Here is an 18,870-nt window from a genome sequence, read left to right on the forward strand (position 1 = left end):
TTTTTTCAACAGACTCCAGTAACAACTTTTGCTAACCAACTCCAACATCTTCCGCAGCTGCAACCCAAACAATCACCTTTTCAACAATTGGAGCACTTACTATATTGAACAACCTCAAGCAGCAGCTTTTGTTAGATTAACTTATAACATTTTTGTATAGCTAGCAAGACTCTACCAGTTCCAATTCAATGCACTTGAACTAAAATGTACAGTGTGTAAAAACTGTTTCACAATTTCAGTAATATATAATAATTTCCTTTTTGTATTTCATCAGTCTAATTTGTTGATAAGAACAAATTCTGCAGCAGGAAAATGACGCTTTTGCCCTCTATGTTTTCTTAAATTACCTCTTTGACACAGTAATTTCTTCTCTCTCCTCTCTTTCACCTTGACAGTAGTGCTGAACTGCTGATGTTTAGCGCATCGAAGAAGAAAGGGAACTCGCGACTTCCGAGAGAGAGAGGAGAACAGAACGAAAAGTAAAACAAGTTTGGGCTTGCTGAGACAACAACGAAGAAGAAGAACCAGAGTTTGTTCTCATAATCTCATCATCATCAAGTTCGATCCCCTCTGATTCAGTAGAAGAAGTAGTCGAGGTAGTTTCTTCCTATTTTTTTTTTTTTTTGTCTGTTGAGCTGGGAGAAGTCGAAAGATTCGGAATTTTGATTCTGTTTGAGATTAGCATACGGGACTGGAGTCTGCGAGATTCAGATCGGTGGAGAGAAGAGCGTTTCGTATCGATTGGATTTTTTATGTCTGGGTTCAGCTCAGTTCGTTTCTTTGGGAGCATAAAGAAGATTTGGGGGAGAAATTAGAGATGTTGTGGATTGGATAAACTAGAATCGACTCAAAGGTTCGATATTTTTCAATTTCTCAAAATTTCTTCCGATGTTTAATACTGAAATCTTTGGAAAACAGAAAAGAATTGGTAAGAAGAAAATGGGTCAGATAAGCCTCCAAGAGTTATCTGAACATTTGGTTCTTTGGTTTTTCCTTTTTTTGGGAAATTTTTGCAGGTAGATAGAGTTATTTTAACTTACTGTCTCCCTAATTTGTGCAAGTTTTTTTGTTTGTAATTCAAAGAGGAAATAATTGAGCATGCAATTTCTGAAAAATTCCCAGGATGACAGACAGAAAATTGATATTGAAAGACTCCCGAGACTCCCAAATGGACAGGAAGAGACTCCAAGGAGGTAAAAGATGCAATGGGACCAAAGGGTGTCAAGGTTGGCCTTTTTATCCGTCTCTCCCACCCATTTCTATAATGTTCTATTTCTTGGAGTTTTGTGCAGAGATGATCATGGAGATATGGTATAGGCTGTAACTAGGCCACATGCAACCTCCATTGCATATGAAACTTAATCATCTCAATGAGTGAATCCTTAACTTTTTGTTTCTGGGTATTGCATTAGTGTGAAGCTTAAGGAAATAAGTTTGAAATAAATAGTAGAGTTTTCTTTCATGAATGTCTTGCATTTTTAGACTATGAAATAAATTTGGTGATTATTCAATATTTGGAGGCCTAACGTATCCATGTTTTATTACTGATTTAGAGATCAATGTGTATCTAATCTAGATATCAATTTGCTGTCTTTGTTTTCTATTTAATAGTTAATCTTAATTCATAACCGATTGAGATGTGTACTGGTTTTCAAGAGGAAACGTGAGCTAAATGCTTTTCAGATTCATTATCAGCTTTTCCTATAATTCTTTTTGTTTGTTTGTTTTTTACTTTATTTTTTATTTTATTTTTTATTTTATTTTTTATTTTTTATGTTAGTAGGGTATTGTTTGGAACAGCACACCAGATGATCACAGGATGATTGTTACAGATGTTCGAATTATCTCCTGAACAGAAAATGAAGTATGATGGTAGAGTTTGTATGAGTTCAGATACGATAAGTAAAAAACAGGAAGAACTTGAAGCTGAACTTGAGAGGTTGGGACTAAACATGAATACTTTTACTTTGGAGAGAAGATTAACTGATCTTGATGAGGTACAAGGTCTATGCTTATCGTTGCAATTTTAAGTTTAAGCAGCACAAGTTTATCTTTTAGTAATTACACATCTAGCTCTTTTCCTACTACTGAGGTAATTTTGTGTACTGAAATTTTGTGGGTGAATCCAATTCACTTGAAACATGGATAGTGAAGAAACCCTCATTTTCGTTCCGTTTTACTTGGTATGTTTATCTTCTGTTTTTTCCTCAATTCCAATAGCTATCTTCTGTAACATTTCATATGATTATAAGCTTTCATAATTTTCTTCAAGCATAGTGGGTTTTGCTTCAAGTAATTGTGTTCATCATGAACTGATTTAATTTGTTACAGGTTGATTGTCAAAAGAGCTAGAGTAAAAGAGTTGGTGAAGGATAAGCAAGCTGCACTTGAAGCATTTGGAACTTATGTTGAGGTAGATGAGAATTAGTTGATATAAATTTACCCCTTTTGAGAGGGAAAGGATGTTCTGTTAGTCTTTTTGGTTGTTTTATTCATATTTCTTTGTCATTGTTTTTCAAACATTCATTACATGGTTGTGGTTTTTGTTTACGAAGTCATTGACTGGAGATTCAAGGGACAAGCCATTCCTAAGGAAAGCTCTGAGAGGAGTTTCCACAGTAATATGCCCAAATGTATGCAATATCTACACCTGGAACTTACTGACTTACTTTTGTCCTCCTATATTATCACGTCAAGCATGCTCTATATATTATAGATAGATCCCAATTTGCCAACTTTATATCACTCTACCTTTCATATTCTTAGATTGTAATTTTGCTATGAGCGTGATGTTGTAATCTATATCTGTAAGATTTTATGAACTATCAATCTCGATTAGGTATGCAATAACTTGCTCCTCTACTTGCAGAAAAAGTAATCGGACAGAGTTGTGCTATTCATAGCAGATAGTGTCCGTGGGGAGACCTTGCACGTGGGTTTGAAACAGACCGTATAAGAGAACTTTCTCCTCCAGTTTTAGTCATCTTCACAAGTCTCAGGGTGAAAACATTTCAAGGTATACTGACATCTCCTATCTCCTTCTTGCATGCCAACACTATTAATTCTGTTTGCGTTAAATTTCTATCCTGATTTAACACTGAGAAAATATTTCTACTGATGAAAACCTGCTGATCTGAGTCTGTATTTGAGACTAAGATGTGGAATTGAATGAATCTGTACAAACTTTAAATCAGAAATCTACTGAAAAACACTAAAAAACATTGCTTTTCTTTTCTTTTTTTTTAGTTTCTTATCAAATTCAAAGGACATAAATATTTGTTTCATGTAAAGTTAAAAAGCATTGGAGTAACCAGCCAGCAAAATTTATCTTCTGTATATTTCTCTTCTGTATTGTATATATTTGTGTCTATCTTTTCTATGCTCAAAACTGAGGAATAAATGAAATAAGTATTGTGTTTGTTTGTAAATTAACTATTTGAAATTTGAAATCAAAAATCAATATTCTGCACAAATATCAGTGACAATATTAAAGCTGTTTTAATTATTAGTGTGAACTGTATATATGAAACCAACACTCCCCTCGCATCCAGAGACAGGCTAATGCATTGATAATAGGTTGCAGTAAACTTTCAATAAAACAAGATGAGTGTGTTCGATCTAGGTTTCTTTCACTGAACATGCATTTCATGTAACAACTTGAAATGCAGTTCATCATGTAGTTTTATAATATGACTGCTTTATGAACTTGAATCAAATCCATTGTTCTTGGTGTTCAAGTAAAATTACTTTGCAATGTTGGTTCTCAAGTTAGCATACAAGTACCATTTTTTTTATTGCGTCTGGAATTAGTTGACCTATTTCCAACCAGGTTCAATCATGATGAAACAACAATGAGCATGCAAGCTAGGGCTCTTATGTTCTGAGGCAAATATTATGAACTCTGTTCTCAGGCAAAGGTTACTGTTGTTAATGGTGAGGTACCAATGGCTGAGCAGGTTTCTGTGTTTTTCCCGGTGAATTTGTCTTAATTGAACATAAATTATTTATTTTAGACATATAATCATCAACACCTAATATATATTCTCAAGCTTTTGTTGTTCTTCCAAAATATGCAGAGAACTATATGCAAAAGACTCAACAGAGGATTGAGCACAGTGTTAGCTCACTCTCGGATAAAGGTGAATATCTCTTTTCCCACTCTTACAATCTGAAAACAAATTCATATCAAATTGCACAAACTGTACTTTTCTTAAGATATGATCGTGTCTCAAGTAGATTAACTTCACACTAAACTTTTACACACTGAATCAAACTGCTTTAATCTATTGCTGTACTACCTCACCATCTTAACATTTCAGCTAAGAATCATACATGAACTATTTTATAACATTTTTCCTGCTTATAACATTTCATACTGTATAACATCTTTGATAATACTTCTATATCATCACAGCCAAAACAACCACTTTGGAGTGACTGGAAGCTAATATCAAGACCCGAGGCTAACTTATATCCAGCAAAAAGAAGTGCAATACGAAGCCACTAAAGTCTGACACAAAAGAAGTCTCAATGTGCTTTTTCATTGGCTCAATCTGTTCAGGCCAACTTCCATCAAAGAGTTCTCACACACAAAGTTTCATTTCAACTTATTGATTGGGGTCAAGAAATTTGGGTAATGTGTACTTGACCTTAAACCGTAGTTGGTAAGTTGTACATGACCTCAAAGTGTGTGAAGACAGCTTACTCCAATTTCTCAAATCAGTTTACACAAAGATTCTACAAATTAATGTTATGAGATCAACAATATTATTCTCTCTAAGTTGAGAGCGTCTCTCTCTAGAATAGAGAAACCCCCCACTTCCTGCAGTGGAAACCCACTAGCAACAGTGAAGCCCTAGGAGCAATTCCGACCTTATCCCTATCTAACCCACTAGCAACGGTGAAACCCAAGCAACTTGCTCCAACACCATCACTACCCCATACCTGCTCCGCCGTCTGGGCTTTACTCCTACCCACTCACGTCTTCTCTACCTCCTGTTCTTGCTCTCTCCAGCCTTTACTTCCCCTGCTTAATCTAGTTCTAGCTTGCTTTCTGCCGCCCCTAAAAATCCTTGTTCAAACCACTCGCCGGATCTTACTCTCTCTGTGTCTCCCAGCAAATTTAATTTAATCTGCTCTGCAGCTACACCCACCGTCCTCCTCCCCTGTCGGCCATCTAGCCATATTGGGAAATCACACCACCATTAATTTTGGTCACCTCATTGCCCCTGCTTCTCAATGAACACCACTTCTGGATCTGCCTATTTATTAGAATACATTCAACCTCTTTCTTACATCTGAACAATCCATACTCGAAGAAGCCAATACACTTCCCCCACAGATCTCTTCCATCTTTCACCTTACAAGTACTCCACTTTCCGTCTTTGCGCCATGCAATCTGATGGAAACATCAACCCTGATGATCATGTGATCGATCTAAACCAACCTGACCCTCAAGCTCAACAACCTCCCACCCTTCTGGGCTTCCTCATCGCTGATAAATTTCTCAATACTGCTGCTGTGATTCGGATCCTCACTCGAGCGTGGTCTGATTTTGGTGAAGTCCATATCGAAGCCATTCGCGATAACCGTACTTTCACTATAACACCCATAGAGGCTGAGACTGGCCAATTGATCCTGGACAGAGGACCCTGGTCAGTTATGGGTCACACTATAAGCATCAATACTTGGCCCTTGGAGGCAAGACTTGAGGATGTTCCGGTTCATTCTCTGGCCATTTGGATTCAGACCCACGGACTTCCTCGGGGGCAGATGACTCGATCCAATGCCAATCTCCTTGGTGCGGTTGCTGGCTCGGTGATGGCAATTGAAGATCCCGACTCCATTAATGGATCGAGGGGTTTTCTTCGGGTACGGGTCAACATAAATACCCTTCTTCCCCTTACTCCCGGTGTTTGGATCAGGTCTGGAGCCAATAATCCCACTTGGGTGGAGTTCCGGTATGAGAGGATCTCTCTCTTCTGCTACAACTGTGGCCGCTTGGGGCATAGTGAACGTTTTTGCAACCAGGCCCGCTTCCACAGAGCAGATCGTTTGGGTGTGTGGATGATCACCCCAGCTGCACGACATCTCTCTCATGGATCCTCTTTTGATAGTGAGAGAGGTTGGGACCGCTTCGAAAGACAGAGCTTTCAAACCAGACAAAATTGTTGTGAGTTCCCAAGCTCTCCTCTAACCCAAGCACTCGTTCACGTGCCCCCTCTGCCTTCTACGAGGCCCCTTATCATTTTTGACATCCCTTCCCCACCCGCAACTGATACCCACCAAAACAACTCTCCCATTTCGGTGACCGTTGCTTCCTCCTCTGTCGGCCATTCGGTCAAAGGTAAGGCTAAGGTCGACCCTGTTAATGAACCTATTGTTGAGGTTGAAACTTCCCTTGATACCTTCTTACCCCATAACAATGCCTCTCGAACTTTCCCTACCTTGGGTTCCTCTGGAGAAATTTCTTTGGGGAATACACAATTCATTTTTAACCACTCTCTCAATGAATTTGTCCCACTCGATCCACCCTCTTATCCTTTTCTGGCCCACCATACCCACTCCCAAACTCTGACCCAATTTGCCCCACTATACACCTCACCCCAGCCACATAACCACACTCACTCTGGCACTCTAGCTGATCTCTTCCCTACCATCACCCACTCAATCTCACAACTACCACTTCCACCTACTGACCATACTATCTCTGGGATTGCTGCCTTCCTAGATCAACTCCGGCTCAAGCGTTTGACGGAGGACGTACCGGAAAGTTCTACCCGTGTCAATAAGAAGTCAAAAATTGCGGCCCCCACTGTAGCTCAACCGGATCTATCTTTAGCTCCACCGTCCATTTTTGAGCAGATCATCCTTCCGGCCTCCTCCCCTATTCTGTCCATTGGGAGGCAGTGCATCCCAAAGCTCCCTACCAGTCGTGGTCGTGGAAGAGGTCGTGGCGCGCGTGGAGCTCGTGGTCGTGCTCGTTCTGCCCGTGGTGGTGGTCCCACATCTACTGCAACCAACCACTCTCCTCTGAGTGATACTGTGGCTACACTTGATGGTATGGTTGATGTTTGTCTCATCCAGACTGAGAATTCTCTGATCTCAAGTCCCCCTACTGATACCAATTTGACTGATGATGCTTGATAGGAGCATTTTAATGTGGTATTTTAATAGTTAATTCCTCACATTTTGCTTAGTTAATTCCTTAACGAATCGATTTTTAACTCAATTTCTATTTTTTAGGTACATTGGAGTAGATGATGATGAAATGAGCTGTTTGGCCCCAAAATGAGCATTTTGGCCTGACAAAGTGTGTCTTGGAGAAATTGAGCCAATGAGAAAGCGAGCTAGACAAGAAATGAGGAGTGGCAGACTAACCATCCGAACTCCAAATGAGTTGAAACTTTCCAGATTCATTTTAGAAAGCCCAAGGATCATTTCTTATGAAGAGTGCCAGAGCTAATTGTGAGTGGAAGGCCTTCAAACAATCAGTCCAATTTTCAGCAGAAGCAAAACTGGAAAACTGGACCTGTAAGAGGTCCAGCAGCATTTTCGGCCCAACCGCATGGAATAAAATTCTGAAAATTTGTCAGGATGATCTACACTCATATTGGAACATTTCATATGAAGAAGTCGGAGGCATATAATGAAGTCTTGTTGGAGAAATAATTGAAGGAATAAAGGGGCAGAAACTGACCTAAAAACAGCTCAATATTCACATGTTCATGTTTCCTACCCACATGAAGAAAGCTAGATGCTTTTCTCTTTTTCCTTGGATATATTTTTCTTTTACAATCTCTTTAATAGATCATCATCACTTCCATGTTGCTGCACCTTCATGCTTTGCTTTCATTTCATCATTTCTCTATCTTTTCCATATTTTACAAGTGAACTTAGATCCACTTTCATTATTTTTCTTCCACTCATCATTTCACTCTTCTTTTTCTTCCCTATATAAAAACCTTCTCCTCTCATTCTAAGACATACATTCCTTCATCCATTTCATCTCCTTGTCTCACCATTTCCTTTCCATTTTCCCACACATTCCTTCATCCATTCCATCTTCTTTGTCTCTCCATTTTCTTTCCATTTTCCTACACACATTCCTTCATCCATTCCATCTTCTTTGTCTCTCCATTTCCTTTCCATTTTCCTTTCCATCCTCTAGTTTCAAGTTTCTGCATTTCCAAGCAAAGAGAAGAAGAGAAGAACAAGCCATGAAGCCTCCTAGCCGTCATCATCCACCTTGTGCCGTGATAGTGAAGTCTTGCTTTCAAGATTCAAGATCAACGTCTCAAGCTTTTCATCATCCACTCCCTTCATGGTGTAATTCTATCTTTTTCCTTGTAATTTCTTTTGGTTTTATTTTTTTTGGATTTCCAAACTATGAGTGAGTAATTTTCTTGTTGAGAACTAGTATGAAATCCTAGTTATGTGATGGATATTTAGCTTTTGAATCTCTTTTTCGATTACAAGGTTTTGTGAATGCTTTGTTTGGTTTTGTTTTATAAAATCTTTTATATGTTTATGTCTTAGATTGATCACCTAAAATATGAGCATGTAATTGGAGCTAGTTTTCAGGTGCAGTGCGTTCACGGTCTTAAAACACTCAAGTAGTAAAGCCTACATGTTAGGTGAAATCAAACAAATAGAATGCATGCTAGGATGGCGTTCCTCACTAGTTTTGTACTCTAAAATCAATCTTTCCAAAGAGCTTAATGTGTTTATGTGTGCTTAATGAGTTAATTTGATAGGGTAGCGTTCTACACCTTGATTGCATATAAGCAAGCTTAGGATGCAGTGCGTTCACGGTTCTAAGTAATTTTGGGAAAAATAAGGCTTTCTCGGCGATCCTAAAGTTCTTGATTGGTTTCATTCACATGCCTTAGTAATTGAAGATTAGGTTAAATTGTCTTTCTCTTATCTTAGCTAGTGGTGGATTACGAACTTCTCAACGTCCATACATCTGATTTGGAATCCCTAAAAATTGAAACATTTTCTTTCTTTTATTATTGTTTGCGTTTTGAAAACTCCAATCCCCCTTTTTACATTAACTTGTATATATTTCTATTCTTTGTTTTATTTTTGTACATAAAACTTTTTACTTTTATTAATTTAATTCTTTATTTGTTATTTTTGTACATAAAACTTTTTACTTTTATTAATTTATTTTTGCAATTACAGGTGTACCCTCAATCCCCGGACTGAACGATCCCTGCTTATCCTATACTAACAATTGTCTTTTGCAGGGTAATTTTGTGCGCTTAATTCAGGCGTACCAATGCTCCTCTGTTGGGTTCACAACACCCCTTGACACTGCCCACAGTTTCTGTCACTATCTCTACCCATGATAGTCCTTCTCCTGCTACTATCTCTTCCCATGATAGTCCCACTACTGAAATTGGCACCGGTGGCTGGCCATATGCAGCCACGGGCCCCCCATGAGGCTGCTGTCTTGGAATTGTTAGGGTCTTGGGACTACCCTGACAGGGAAACATCTTAAACGTTTAATACAACGTCACAGTCCCTCTATGCTTTTTATAATGGAGACTCATCAGCAAGAACAAACTCTTCAAGATTGGAAGAAGACACTGAAATTTGACCACATGTTTGTAGTTAATCCTACAGGCCAGAGTAGTGGGGGTCTCGCTTTATTTTGGGACAGCTCTGTCCAAGTTTCCAGTATAACTAGCTCGGATAATTATATTAATACTACTGTTTGTTTCATTTCGGAGGCTTTCCACTGTAATATTTCATGGATGTATGGTACTCCCCATGTTAATCAAAACAATGCCTTTTGGCGTTCTTTGTATCCTGCTTTCTCTCTTAGAGTAGTACCCTGGTTGTGCATTGGTGACTTCAATGAGATTCTCTGGCTACATGAAAAATGGGGTGGCCTTCCTCAACCCCATTGGAGACTCTCTCTGTTCCAGGATTTCCTCTCCCATATATTCTGGATTATCTGATCTTCATTTTCAAGGCCCTAGCTACACCTGGTTCTGTTTCCAGAATGGTAGAATCATCATCAAAGAAAGACTTGACAGGGGTCTGGCAAATTCTGCTTGGCTGACTGCCCATCAAAAGACTCAAGTGTTCCATCTCCCTAAATTGGGCTCTGACCACCGACCCATACTTCTGGACTCTGCTCCAACGGAAACCAAAGCTACCAAGTTGTTTCGGTTCGAACACTTGTGGACCTCACATCCGGATAGTTTTCAGCTCGTTCACTCCAACTGGAAATCTATTTCTTCGGATTTGGCTTCCACTACTTGGATTGAGAACTTGGATCGCTGCAAATCTGCCCTCACTCTTTGGGCTAATGCTACTTTTCCAAATTTTGGCAATCAGGTTTCTGATGGTATACAAAAGATCCAGTCTTTGTTAGAGTCAGAAACTGAGGACACCCAGAATGACATTTCCACCACTTCAAATCACATTGCTTCTCTTTGGTTGCTTGAAGAAATGTATTGGAAGCAACGATCTCGAATCTCTTGGCTTGCCCATGGTGACCAGAACACTCATTATTTCCATCAGATGACTATTATGCATAGACGCAGGAACAAAATCCTTCGCCTCAAGGATGATACTGGTTCTTGGTTACTGTCTGAATCTGCTGTTGTCTCTCATTTGAACCGGTACTTTCGTGATTTGTATACTGCCTCTCCCCCTACTAATACCGACACTGTCTTGGACTTTGTTGAACCGGTTGTCACCCATGAAATGAACAATGCTCTATTGAATGATATTTCTCTTCAAGAAGTGAGGGATGCTGTCTTTCAACTTGGTGCACTCAAAGCCCCTGGCCCCGACGGATTCTCAGGTACCTTTTACCAGTCCTATTGGGATATTGTCAAGCTTGTAGTCAAAGAGGCCACTTCTCAGTCCTTTTTGGCTAAGTCTCTGCCGGATCAGTTCAACTGCACCTTTATTGCCCTTATCCCAAAAGTGGAAACCCCTGAGCATGCTTCTCAATTTCGCCCTATTGCTCTGTGTAACTTTGCTTACAAAATTCTCACTAAGATCATTTCCAACCGACTTCGTCCTTTCATGCCGGATCTCATTTCCGAAAACCAGTCTGCTTTTGTTGCTGGGAGACAAATCCAAGACAACATCCTTGTTGCACATGAATGTTTCCACCACCTTAAACTTCTCAAATCTGGTTCTGATGGAGAGTTTACTCTGAAGCTAGACATGAACAAGGCATATGACCGTGTTGATTGGAAGTTTATGGAATTGGTTTTACTAAAATTGGGGTTTCATCCTTCTTGGGTTCGATTAGTGATGGCCTGTGTCACTTCTGTTTCTATGGCTGTGTTGGTCAACGGTACTCCTGGCAGGAAATTCAAGCCTACAAGGGGGTTAAGACAGGGAGACCCACTTTCCCCCTTTCTTTTCCTTTTCATCAATGATGTTCTTTCGTCAATGATTAGAAGGATATGCCATAACCGTCTTCTTGATGCTGTTAAGCTTGGTCTGGATGGCCCGGAAGTTAGCCATCTCTTCTTTGCTGACGATTCCATTTTCTTCCTGAAAGCTACCTTATACAATTGTGAGGTATTATCTAACACTCTTCATATGTATTGCACAGCTTCTGGTCAATCAATTAATCTTCACAAGTCCTCCTTATACTTTAGTCCCAACACAAGACCGGAGATTGTTCATCTTATTAGCCATATCTTGGGGATGAAAGCAGTGACGAATCCGGGTTCGTATTTGGGTCTTCCTACCATTTGGGGTCGGTCAAAGATTTCTGCTCTGAATTATGTGAGAGAGAAAATTCACAAAAAAATTGAGGGATGGAACCTTTCAACCTTATCTCAGGCAGGGAAGGAGACCATGATTAAAGCAGTCGCACTTGCTGTTCCGGCGTACCCTATGACCGTTTTCAAGTTTCCCACTACGGTTTGCAGCAAGATTTCCTCCTCATTAGTCAATTTCTGGTGGGGGAATAACGCACTCAAGTCGGGTATTCACTGGAAGAAGTGGGATGTGCTTGGCCTCCCAAAGTCTAATGGAGGCCTTGGCTTCCGCAATCTTGCAGACTTCAACATTGCTCTACTAGCTAAACAAGATTGGCACCTATTGTCCAATCCTCAAGCGCTATGGGCTCGAGTTTTGAAAAGTTTGTACTTCCCCCACTGTTCCTTTCTCCATGCAGTTCGAGGTTCATCCCCCTCGTGGGAGTGGTCTAGTTTGCTGGAGGGTAGATCTCTCCTTACAGTTGGCTCTCTTTGGCAAATCGGTTCTGGGGCGGATGTCAATTTTTGGAGTGACAATTGGATTCCACGACATCCAAACTTTAATCTAAGTTCCCTTATGCCCCCTCATGCTCCATTTATGCCAGTCTCCTCTCTCATTGACAGATCTGCAAACGCGTGGAATCTGCCGGCCTTACATGCTCTGCTCCCTCCTGAGGTAATCTCGGCAATCTGTGCTACACAATTTGGGCCTACTATTGAACTGGATAAGCTAATTTGGTCTGCCACCACCTTGGGGAGTATTCAGTAAAATCAGGTTATAAATTTGCAGTTTCGAAGTCCATTCCTACTCTCATTTGTCACCCCCATCAGTCTCATCAAATTCATCCTCAAGTCTGGAAGTGGATATGGGAACTTCGTGCCCCAACCAAAATCAAGTTCTTCTTGTGGCGTGCTGTGTCCAATATTTTGGCTACAAACTCAAAAAGATTTAGAAGACACCTGGCCACCTCCCCTATCTGCCCCCTCTGTGATTCTTATCTTGAGACAGTTGAACATGGGTTACTTCTTTGTCCTCTGGCTATTCAGACTTTGTTTTCACATCCTCTCAGTTATCGTATTGACACTCAAGGAATCACCACATTTGACAGCTGGTTGTTGGCGCTGTTTAACTCTGACAATGGTTTAGCTCTGGCTGATGCTCAATTTCCCACCCATGTTGCTTTCCTTCTGTGGTACATTTGGAAATATAGGTGTAATCTCATTTTCAAGCAAGTCCCTTTTTCTCCATCGATTGTTGCTTCTCTTGCCTTCACTGCATCAAGGGAATACCTTCTGATCCCTCCTAAGCTGCTTCTCCCGCGACACTCTTGCATCACTGGTCTGTCTACCAAGGATACCCATTGGTCTGCCCCTCAACGTGGTTCTCTTAAATTCAACACGGATGCGGCTTGGGATGAAGTTTCTAACTCTTGTGGCTTAGATGTGGTGATTCGTGATCCTTCTGGAGTCATTGTGGGGGGCTCCTCCAGGTTTGATTTCACTTCCTCTCCTTTGGCTGCTGAAGCCATGGCTATTGAGCTTGGCCTCATCGCAGCCTCCTCCCTCTCCCTCTCTTCTCTACTGCTGGAATCTGATTCCTTATCTCTGATTTCTGCTCTGCAAAATCCCCTTTCAACGGTGGGCTGGACGGCTTCCCCAATTGTTGCCCGTATACGAGTTCTTGCCGGCCGCTTCCACCGTGTTAACTGGCGTTGGGTCAGTAGAAAAGCCAACGGTGCTGCTGATCTGGTGGCTTCCATGGCTTTACGCAGGGTGTGTCCTGTTGATTGGTACTCCAATCCTCCCCCCTCCCTAATGCGTATTTTGCTCTTTGATGTTGCGGCCCCCCTCCTTAGCTGTGCCTTTGGAGTTTGCTTGTTGCTTTCCTGCTTCTTCGTTTTGCTGCTTTGTTTCTTTCTTGCTGTTTTGTTTCCTCTGTAATGTTTCTTCAATGCCAAAAAAAAAAAAAAAATTATTGTCTATACAAGCAATTACTCAGCCAAACAATTTTCACCGCTGACATTAGCTGAATATAATTTGATTATCCGAATGATACATAATAATGTAATTGTAATAATAATGAGTCCCGCAGCAAAGCGCGGGCACATTTTCTAGTTTACCATATACTAAAGGAGAGTTGCTGTTCATAAGGGCCTGAAATGGAGTGACGGTTTTGCCCCTGGCTTTTTCTCACAATTTCGGGTTGCCACAGAAAGTCTAGAAACCCGTCGAGCAGAGAATCGTAACCCACCCGTGTACTTGCTCAGCCTCCACTGACCCTTCCAGAAGTTCCATGACTTCCAGACGTTTACTGAGCCAAATCTATAGATAAGAGAAAAGCATCGGAGGAGAAGAGGATTTTTCATCGGAGGTGATGTTTTATTGATGTTTGTAGTTTTGTGGTTTTGAATCGGTGGATTTTGTTGTGGTTGGGTTTCAATTGATCTTGGTTTTTATGTTTTGTTGAGGTAATGATTGTGGTTTCTATGTGTTTGGGTATGGTTTTGTGGTTTTCAGTGGGTGGTTTTTGTTGAGGTTTGGATTGTCAGTTTTTATAGATGTTTGGGTGTTTTGTTGTTTGAATGGTGATGATTGTTTTGTTCTTATTGTGTAGGTTCTATGCAAGGAGTATTTGGGTTGTTCTTTTGGTGTTGTTCCTGGTTTTGTTAGTTGGTTTTACTTGGTTGTGCTGCTGTGAATCAGGTATTTAAGTTTTGTTTTGTAATTATTGATGAATCTTCTGTTCTTTAAATCGGAGGAAAACAGAAAGCGAATAAGCTCGATGAGAGTTTCTTCTTTTGGCTTCAATAACATGTAATTGTCATGTACATGTTCCTTATAAGCCATGTTAATATTGAGTTGGAATGACTTGGAAACAAGGAGATTGAGCGATGAGCTCGCTATGTCAAATTAATGTCTGACAGGAATTGAAGTACTATAGAAATCTAGGAAATGGATTCTGTATATAAATAGAGCACATATATTAAACCTCTTTCTTTTGGTCAACATAAATGGATTCTATTTGCTTTGAATCAATAAGATCTATTGTTGGATCATAATTCATATACATATTTGTCCCCTAAAACATGGAAATTACTTGTTCTAAAGTCCAAATTTAATGTTGACTAATCCAATTTCATTATTTCCCTAATCTTATACTTTTGCTTAACCTTTGTGTTTATTTATATATATTTATTATGTTTTCCTTATCATGCTAGGAAATGATGGAGAAGAATGGAAATGCACTAAAACGTCAACCTTAGAACATTTTCTTACTCCGGCTAGGAGAAAGTGTGCTAGACAAGGAAGAAGGAGCGGCCGCCTGAACAAATGAACTTCAAATGAGCTAAAATTCTGCAGATCAATTCTAGACATCCTAAGAAACATTTCTTATGAAGAGTGCAAGAGCCAGATAGAAGTGAAAGGCTTTCAAACAATCAGTCCAATTTTCTGCATAAGCAAAACTGGAAAACTGGACCTGTAAGGAGTCCAGTAGCATTTCCGGCCCAACCACTATTCTAAAAGCTCTGAAATTCTAGAAGAATGATCTACACTCATAAAGGAACATTTGTTATGAAGAAGTCACGAGCAAAGTCTGAACTTTTGGTGGAGAAATAATTGAAGGAATAAATGGGCAGAAAGTGACCTGAAAAACAGCTCAACATATTCCCACCCACATGAAAAAAAGCTAGATGCTTTTCTCTTTTTCCTTTGATATATTTTTCTACTTCATTCTCTTTAATTGATCATCATCACTTCCATGTTTCTGCACCTTCATGCTTTGCTTTCATTTCATCATTACCCCATCTTTTACTTATTTTACAAACCACTCCCATACTCCACTTTCATTATTTTTCTTTCTCTCATCATTTCACTCTTCTTTTTCTTCCCTATTTAAACACATTCTCCTCTCACTCTCAAGGACCAATTCCTTCATCCCATTACATCTGATTTCTCTCTTCATCTCCTTCACAAAACCTCCATGTGATGCCCCGGAAATTCGTAATTATTTTCCGAGGAATTCCTGGAATTTAATTTATGGTTGTTGGACGGTTTCGTGGCTTGTGGACGGAGCGGAAGTGTTTCGGACGAATTAATTATTGAAAAGTATGACTTTAGGGGGGGTTCAAGGTTGACTTTTGATACGTTGGGATTCTCCGAAAACTTCCTTCACAAAAGTTGTAGAGCGCGTCGATACGAGTTCGTGGACATGTGGAACGCGTAAATCGGAGTTCGTATGAGGAAGTTATGGCTATTGGAAAAAGTTTCCATTTAAGTATATATAGGAAAAATCAGAAAATATATTCATTTTTCCTCATTTCCATTTCCGGAAGATTTTTCCTCTCTCTCTTCTCTCTCGTCCGCGTCTTCAGAGTCGAAGATTTTCGACTGACCCGACCCGGACCCGGCATTCTGACCCGGTCGGAACTCACAGCTCCGGCGACCTCTTCCGGTGAAACCAGTCCAGAACGACTCGCCTCCTTGCTCCGGTCGTCGGCAAGGCTTCGAGTTTTCTTGGTTGAGCTCAGAACAGCCTCGCCGATCAATCCTTGGTGTTTGTTTGGATCGATTCACGTGAAAATTCGATCAACTCGGATTGGATTACTGTTCACGTCTTGTGACGTTGTTTTCGATCTCTTAAGCTTGTTTTCTGACTTCGATCCAGTTATGAAAGTTCACAAGCATGCTTAGATGAAGATTTTTGATGTTGGGAGTTTTGTGAAATATTGAGTTTTGGCCGGCGGTGGTGCGCCACCGCCTGTGGCGGTGTTCCGGCCATGTATAGGACTGTTTCTGGTATTATATGTCTTCTACTCGTCGATACGAGCGTTTCGATATATAATATGCAAATTTTGGAGTTCGAATGGATTTGTTATGATTTTTGCAGTTTCATACCGATCGATTTATTTGATCCGTGAGGATTCGAGCGTCCGATCGACTTGTGGTTTGGTCACATCGATCGTGGACGTATTCCGAAGACTTTGGGAGGTCTCGGATGTGGTTTTGCCTCGATTGGCGCCACTTTGGGGATTTTAGTTCAAAACAAGGGTTTCGAACTTTAATCAAATGTGAATCGTTACTGATTTAAGATCATTGGTGATTAGGTGCTTCTAAAGGTGAATTGGACGAGTTGTTGCTGATAGTGTTAGTTCGGTTCTGTATAGAAGACGCAGCGGGATTCTGAGGTGAGTAATCTCACGAAGTTCATATCACGAACGGGTTCACCATACTGTTTTGAGAATTATTTAGTTAATTGCAAACTATAGTTGGTATTAGTAGGCATTCCTAAGCGGATGACTACATATAGATATATATTTGGTGGTTTGTGGATTTATGAAAACAATATGCATGAAATGATGCTTTTTATTGTTTTGGGGTGTGGCTTTTCGGAAAACAAATTGTGGGAAATGGTATTTCTATTGTTTTGAAAAGTGTTTGATGATTGAGAGTCACAGGTTGTGATATCTCCCTTTGGTTTGATTTAATGCTTTGATCCGATGACCGGTGGTCTGAGGATTTGAGAGTCACAGGTTGTGATTTCTCCTTTTGGTTTGATTTGACATTTTGATCTGAGGGTCAGGTTGGCCTAAGGATCCGGGGTTGCAGGTTGCATCCTCATGGCAATATTATATCATAAGATTGAACCTTGGCCGGGTGACAGGTTACGATTCAGTTAGAGCTCTAGTCTGTCTGCCATCGTACTTCACGGATCTAAGTAGGTTACTTAAGACTCCTGGAACATGTTTTGTCCAGGTTAGACCAAATTATGTTTTATCCAGGTTGGATCGAGTTATCATATTCTATTTGTTAGGTTAACGATAGGTATGATTGATTTGTGTTGATGTTTTGTCCAGGTTAGACCTAATTATTGTTTTGTCCAGGTTGGACCAAATTATTGTTTTATCCAGGTTGGATCGAGTTATCATATTCTATTTGTTAGGTTAACGATAGGTATGATTGATTTGTGTTGATGTTTTGTCCAGGTTGGACCTAATTATTGTTTTATCCAGGTTGGATCGATTTATCATATTTGAATTGTTAGGTTAACGATTTATATGATTTTGTCACGGTGTGACTTTCGTCGTTTCTTTTGGGAAAAGAGTATTGTTTTTGGAAGCATGGTATGTTTTCTTTATTCGCGAGTTGAAAGGTTTTCCTCGTTTTAGCGTGAGTTGTACATGTGTGTTTGAGTTACTCATACGGGCTTGCAAAAGCTTACCGGGTTTGTTGTGTGGCAACCCGGTGCACCATTCCAACGGTGTAGGAGTTAATCCTGCAGGTTAGGATAATCGAGGTTGAGGCAGCGAGATAGTGCCTTTGCAGCTTTACGGTAGGAAGCCATTTCTTTTATGACTTTACTTTTGATAAGGACTTCCGTTGTATAGTTAACTCTGAGCAACATTTACGTTTATCTTGTTGTTGACAATTTAATTCGTAAGCTGGTGTAATATATAGCTCTTTGGAGCGAGTGTATATTAACTTTGAGGGTTCAGGGCATCAATAGTGTGTAAGTTTAAGGGAAAAAGATTTCAGGTATTTTGTATTGATGACTGAACGTTCACGCATATATAATTATGGGATTATATATATCGATTTATATGTGTGTAAAATCAGGGGCATGACACTCCATCTCCACCTCCCAAAATCCAAACCCACAATAGCCAATCTACTCCATCATCACCACCACAACTACCATCTTCCACCACCATAAACTTCATCACCACCACTCAAAGTCAGCCAAAGGAGCATCATATCTTCATCACCATTTCATTCATCATCACCATCAAGAAGTTCATATCCATCCATTCCACCATCAAGGAGAATTCAAGGAGCATTGAAGGAGAAAAATGAAGGAGAAGCTACCCATTGATTTGTCAAGCTTCAACTAGTTCTTTCTTCCCTTAACTCTTTAATTTACCTTGATTTACTTTATAGATTTGATGTCAATTTGTATGATTATGAGTGAGTAGTTACTTTGTTAGGGCTAGGGTTGAAAGCCGTAGCCAAACTTGTATGAATTGATGTTTTAATTGACATTTGTTGTTATTTGTGATTTTCATCTTCATATGCTAATTCAAGAAGTGAATGCAATCATTCAAACTTAACTATTTTGAATGTGTTGTGTTTG

The 18,870-nt window shown here is 40.0% G+C and overlaps 2 protein-coding genes and 2 long non-coding RNA genes across 5 annotated transcripts; all 4 read left to right on the top strand.

Annotated features, from left to right (window-relative positions):
* Positions 1 to 595: 595 nt before the first annotated feature.
* Positions 596 to 4,860, top strand: LOC112197115. The gene is made up of 8 exons (XR_002935559.2): positions 596 to 853; positions 1,123 to 1,226; positions 1,781 to 1,997; positions 2,332 to 2,413; positions 2,556 to 2,633; positions 2,870 to 3,016; positions 3,811 to 4,139; positions 4,415 to 4,860. It is a non-coding gene; the product is annotated as an uncharacterized LOC112197115 (long non-coding RNA).
* Positions 4,861 to 5,019: 159 nt separating this feature from the next.
* Positions 5,020 to 7,308, top strand: LOC121052461. 2 transcript variants are annotated; one of them, XM_040517538.1, is made up of 2 exons: positions 5,020 to 7,060; positions 7,246 to 7,308. In XM_040517538.1, exons 1-2 carry the CDS (start codon positions 5,392 to 5,394, stop codon positions 7,257 to 7,259), a joined length of 1,683 nt encoding a protein of 560 aa, XP_040373472.1. In that variant the 5' UTR covers positions 5,020 to 5,391; the 3' UTR covers positions 7,260 to 7,308. The 2 variants fall into 2 exon arrangements, with proteins under 2 accessions (XP_040373472.1, XP_040373471.1); XM_040517537.1 differs by having other exon boundaries at positions 5,020 to 7,164; positions 7,246 to 7,304.
* A 2,556-nt stretch (positions 7,309 to 9,864) lies between these two features.
* On the top strand, positions 9,865 to 13,682 carry LOC112198959. Its single transcript, XM_024340038.1, has 2 exons — positions 9,865 to 12,417; positions 12,789 to 13,682. Exons 1-2 carry the CDS (start codon positions 9,865 to 9,867, stop codon positions 13,680 to 13,682), a joined length of 3,447 nt encoding a protein of 1,148 aa, XP_024195806.1.
* Positions 13,683 to 14,006: 324 nt separating this feature from the next.
* LOC121052428 lies at positions 14,007 to 15,004 on the top strand. Its single transcript, XR_005809043.1, has 3 exons — positions 14,007 to 14,112; positions 14,356 to 14,444; positions 14,960 to 15,004. It is a non-coding gene; the product is annotated as an uncharacterized LOC121052428 (long non-coding RNA).
* The last annotated feature ends 3,866 nt before the right edge of the window (positions 15,005 to 18,870 follow it).

This window comes from Rosa chinensis, chromosome 4 (genome assembly GCF_002994745.2).
Source record: "Rosa chinensis cultivar Old Blush chromosome 4, RchiOBHm-V2, whole genome shotgun sequence".
Classification (NCBI taxonomy): domain Eukaryota; kingdom Viridiplantae; phylum Streptophyta; class Magnoliopsida; order Rosales; family Rosaceae; genus Rosa; species Rosa chinensis.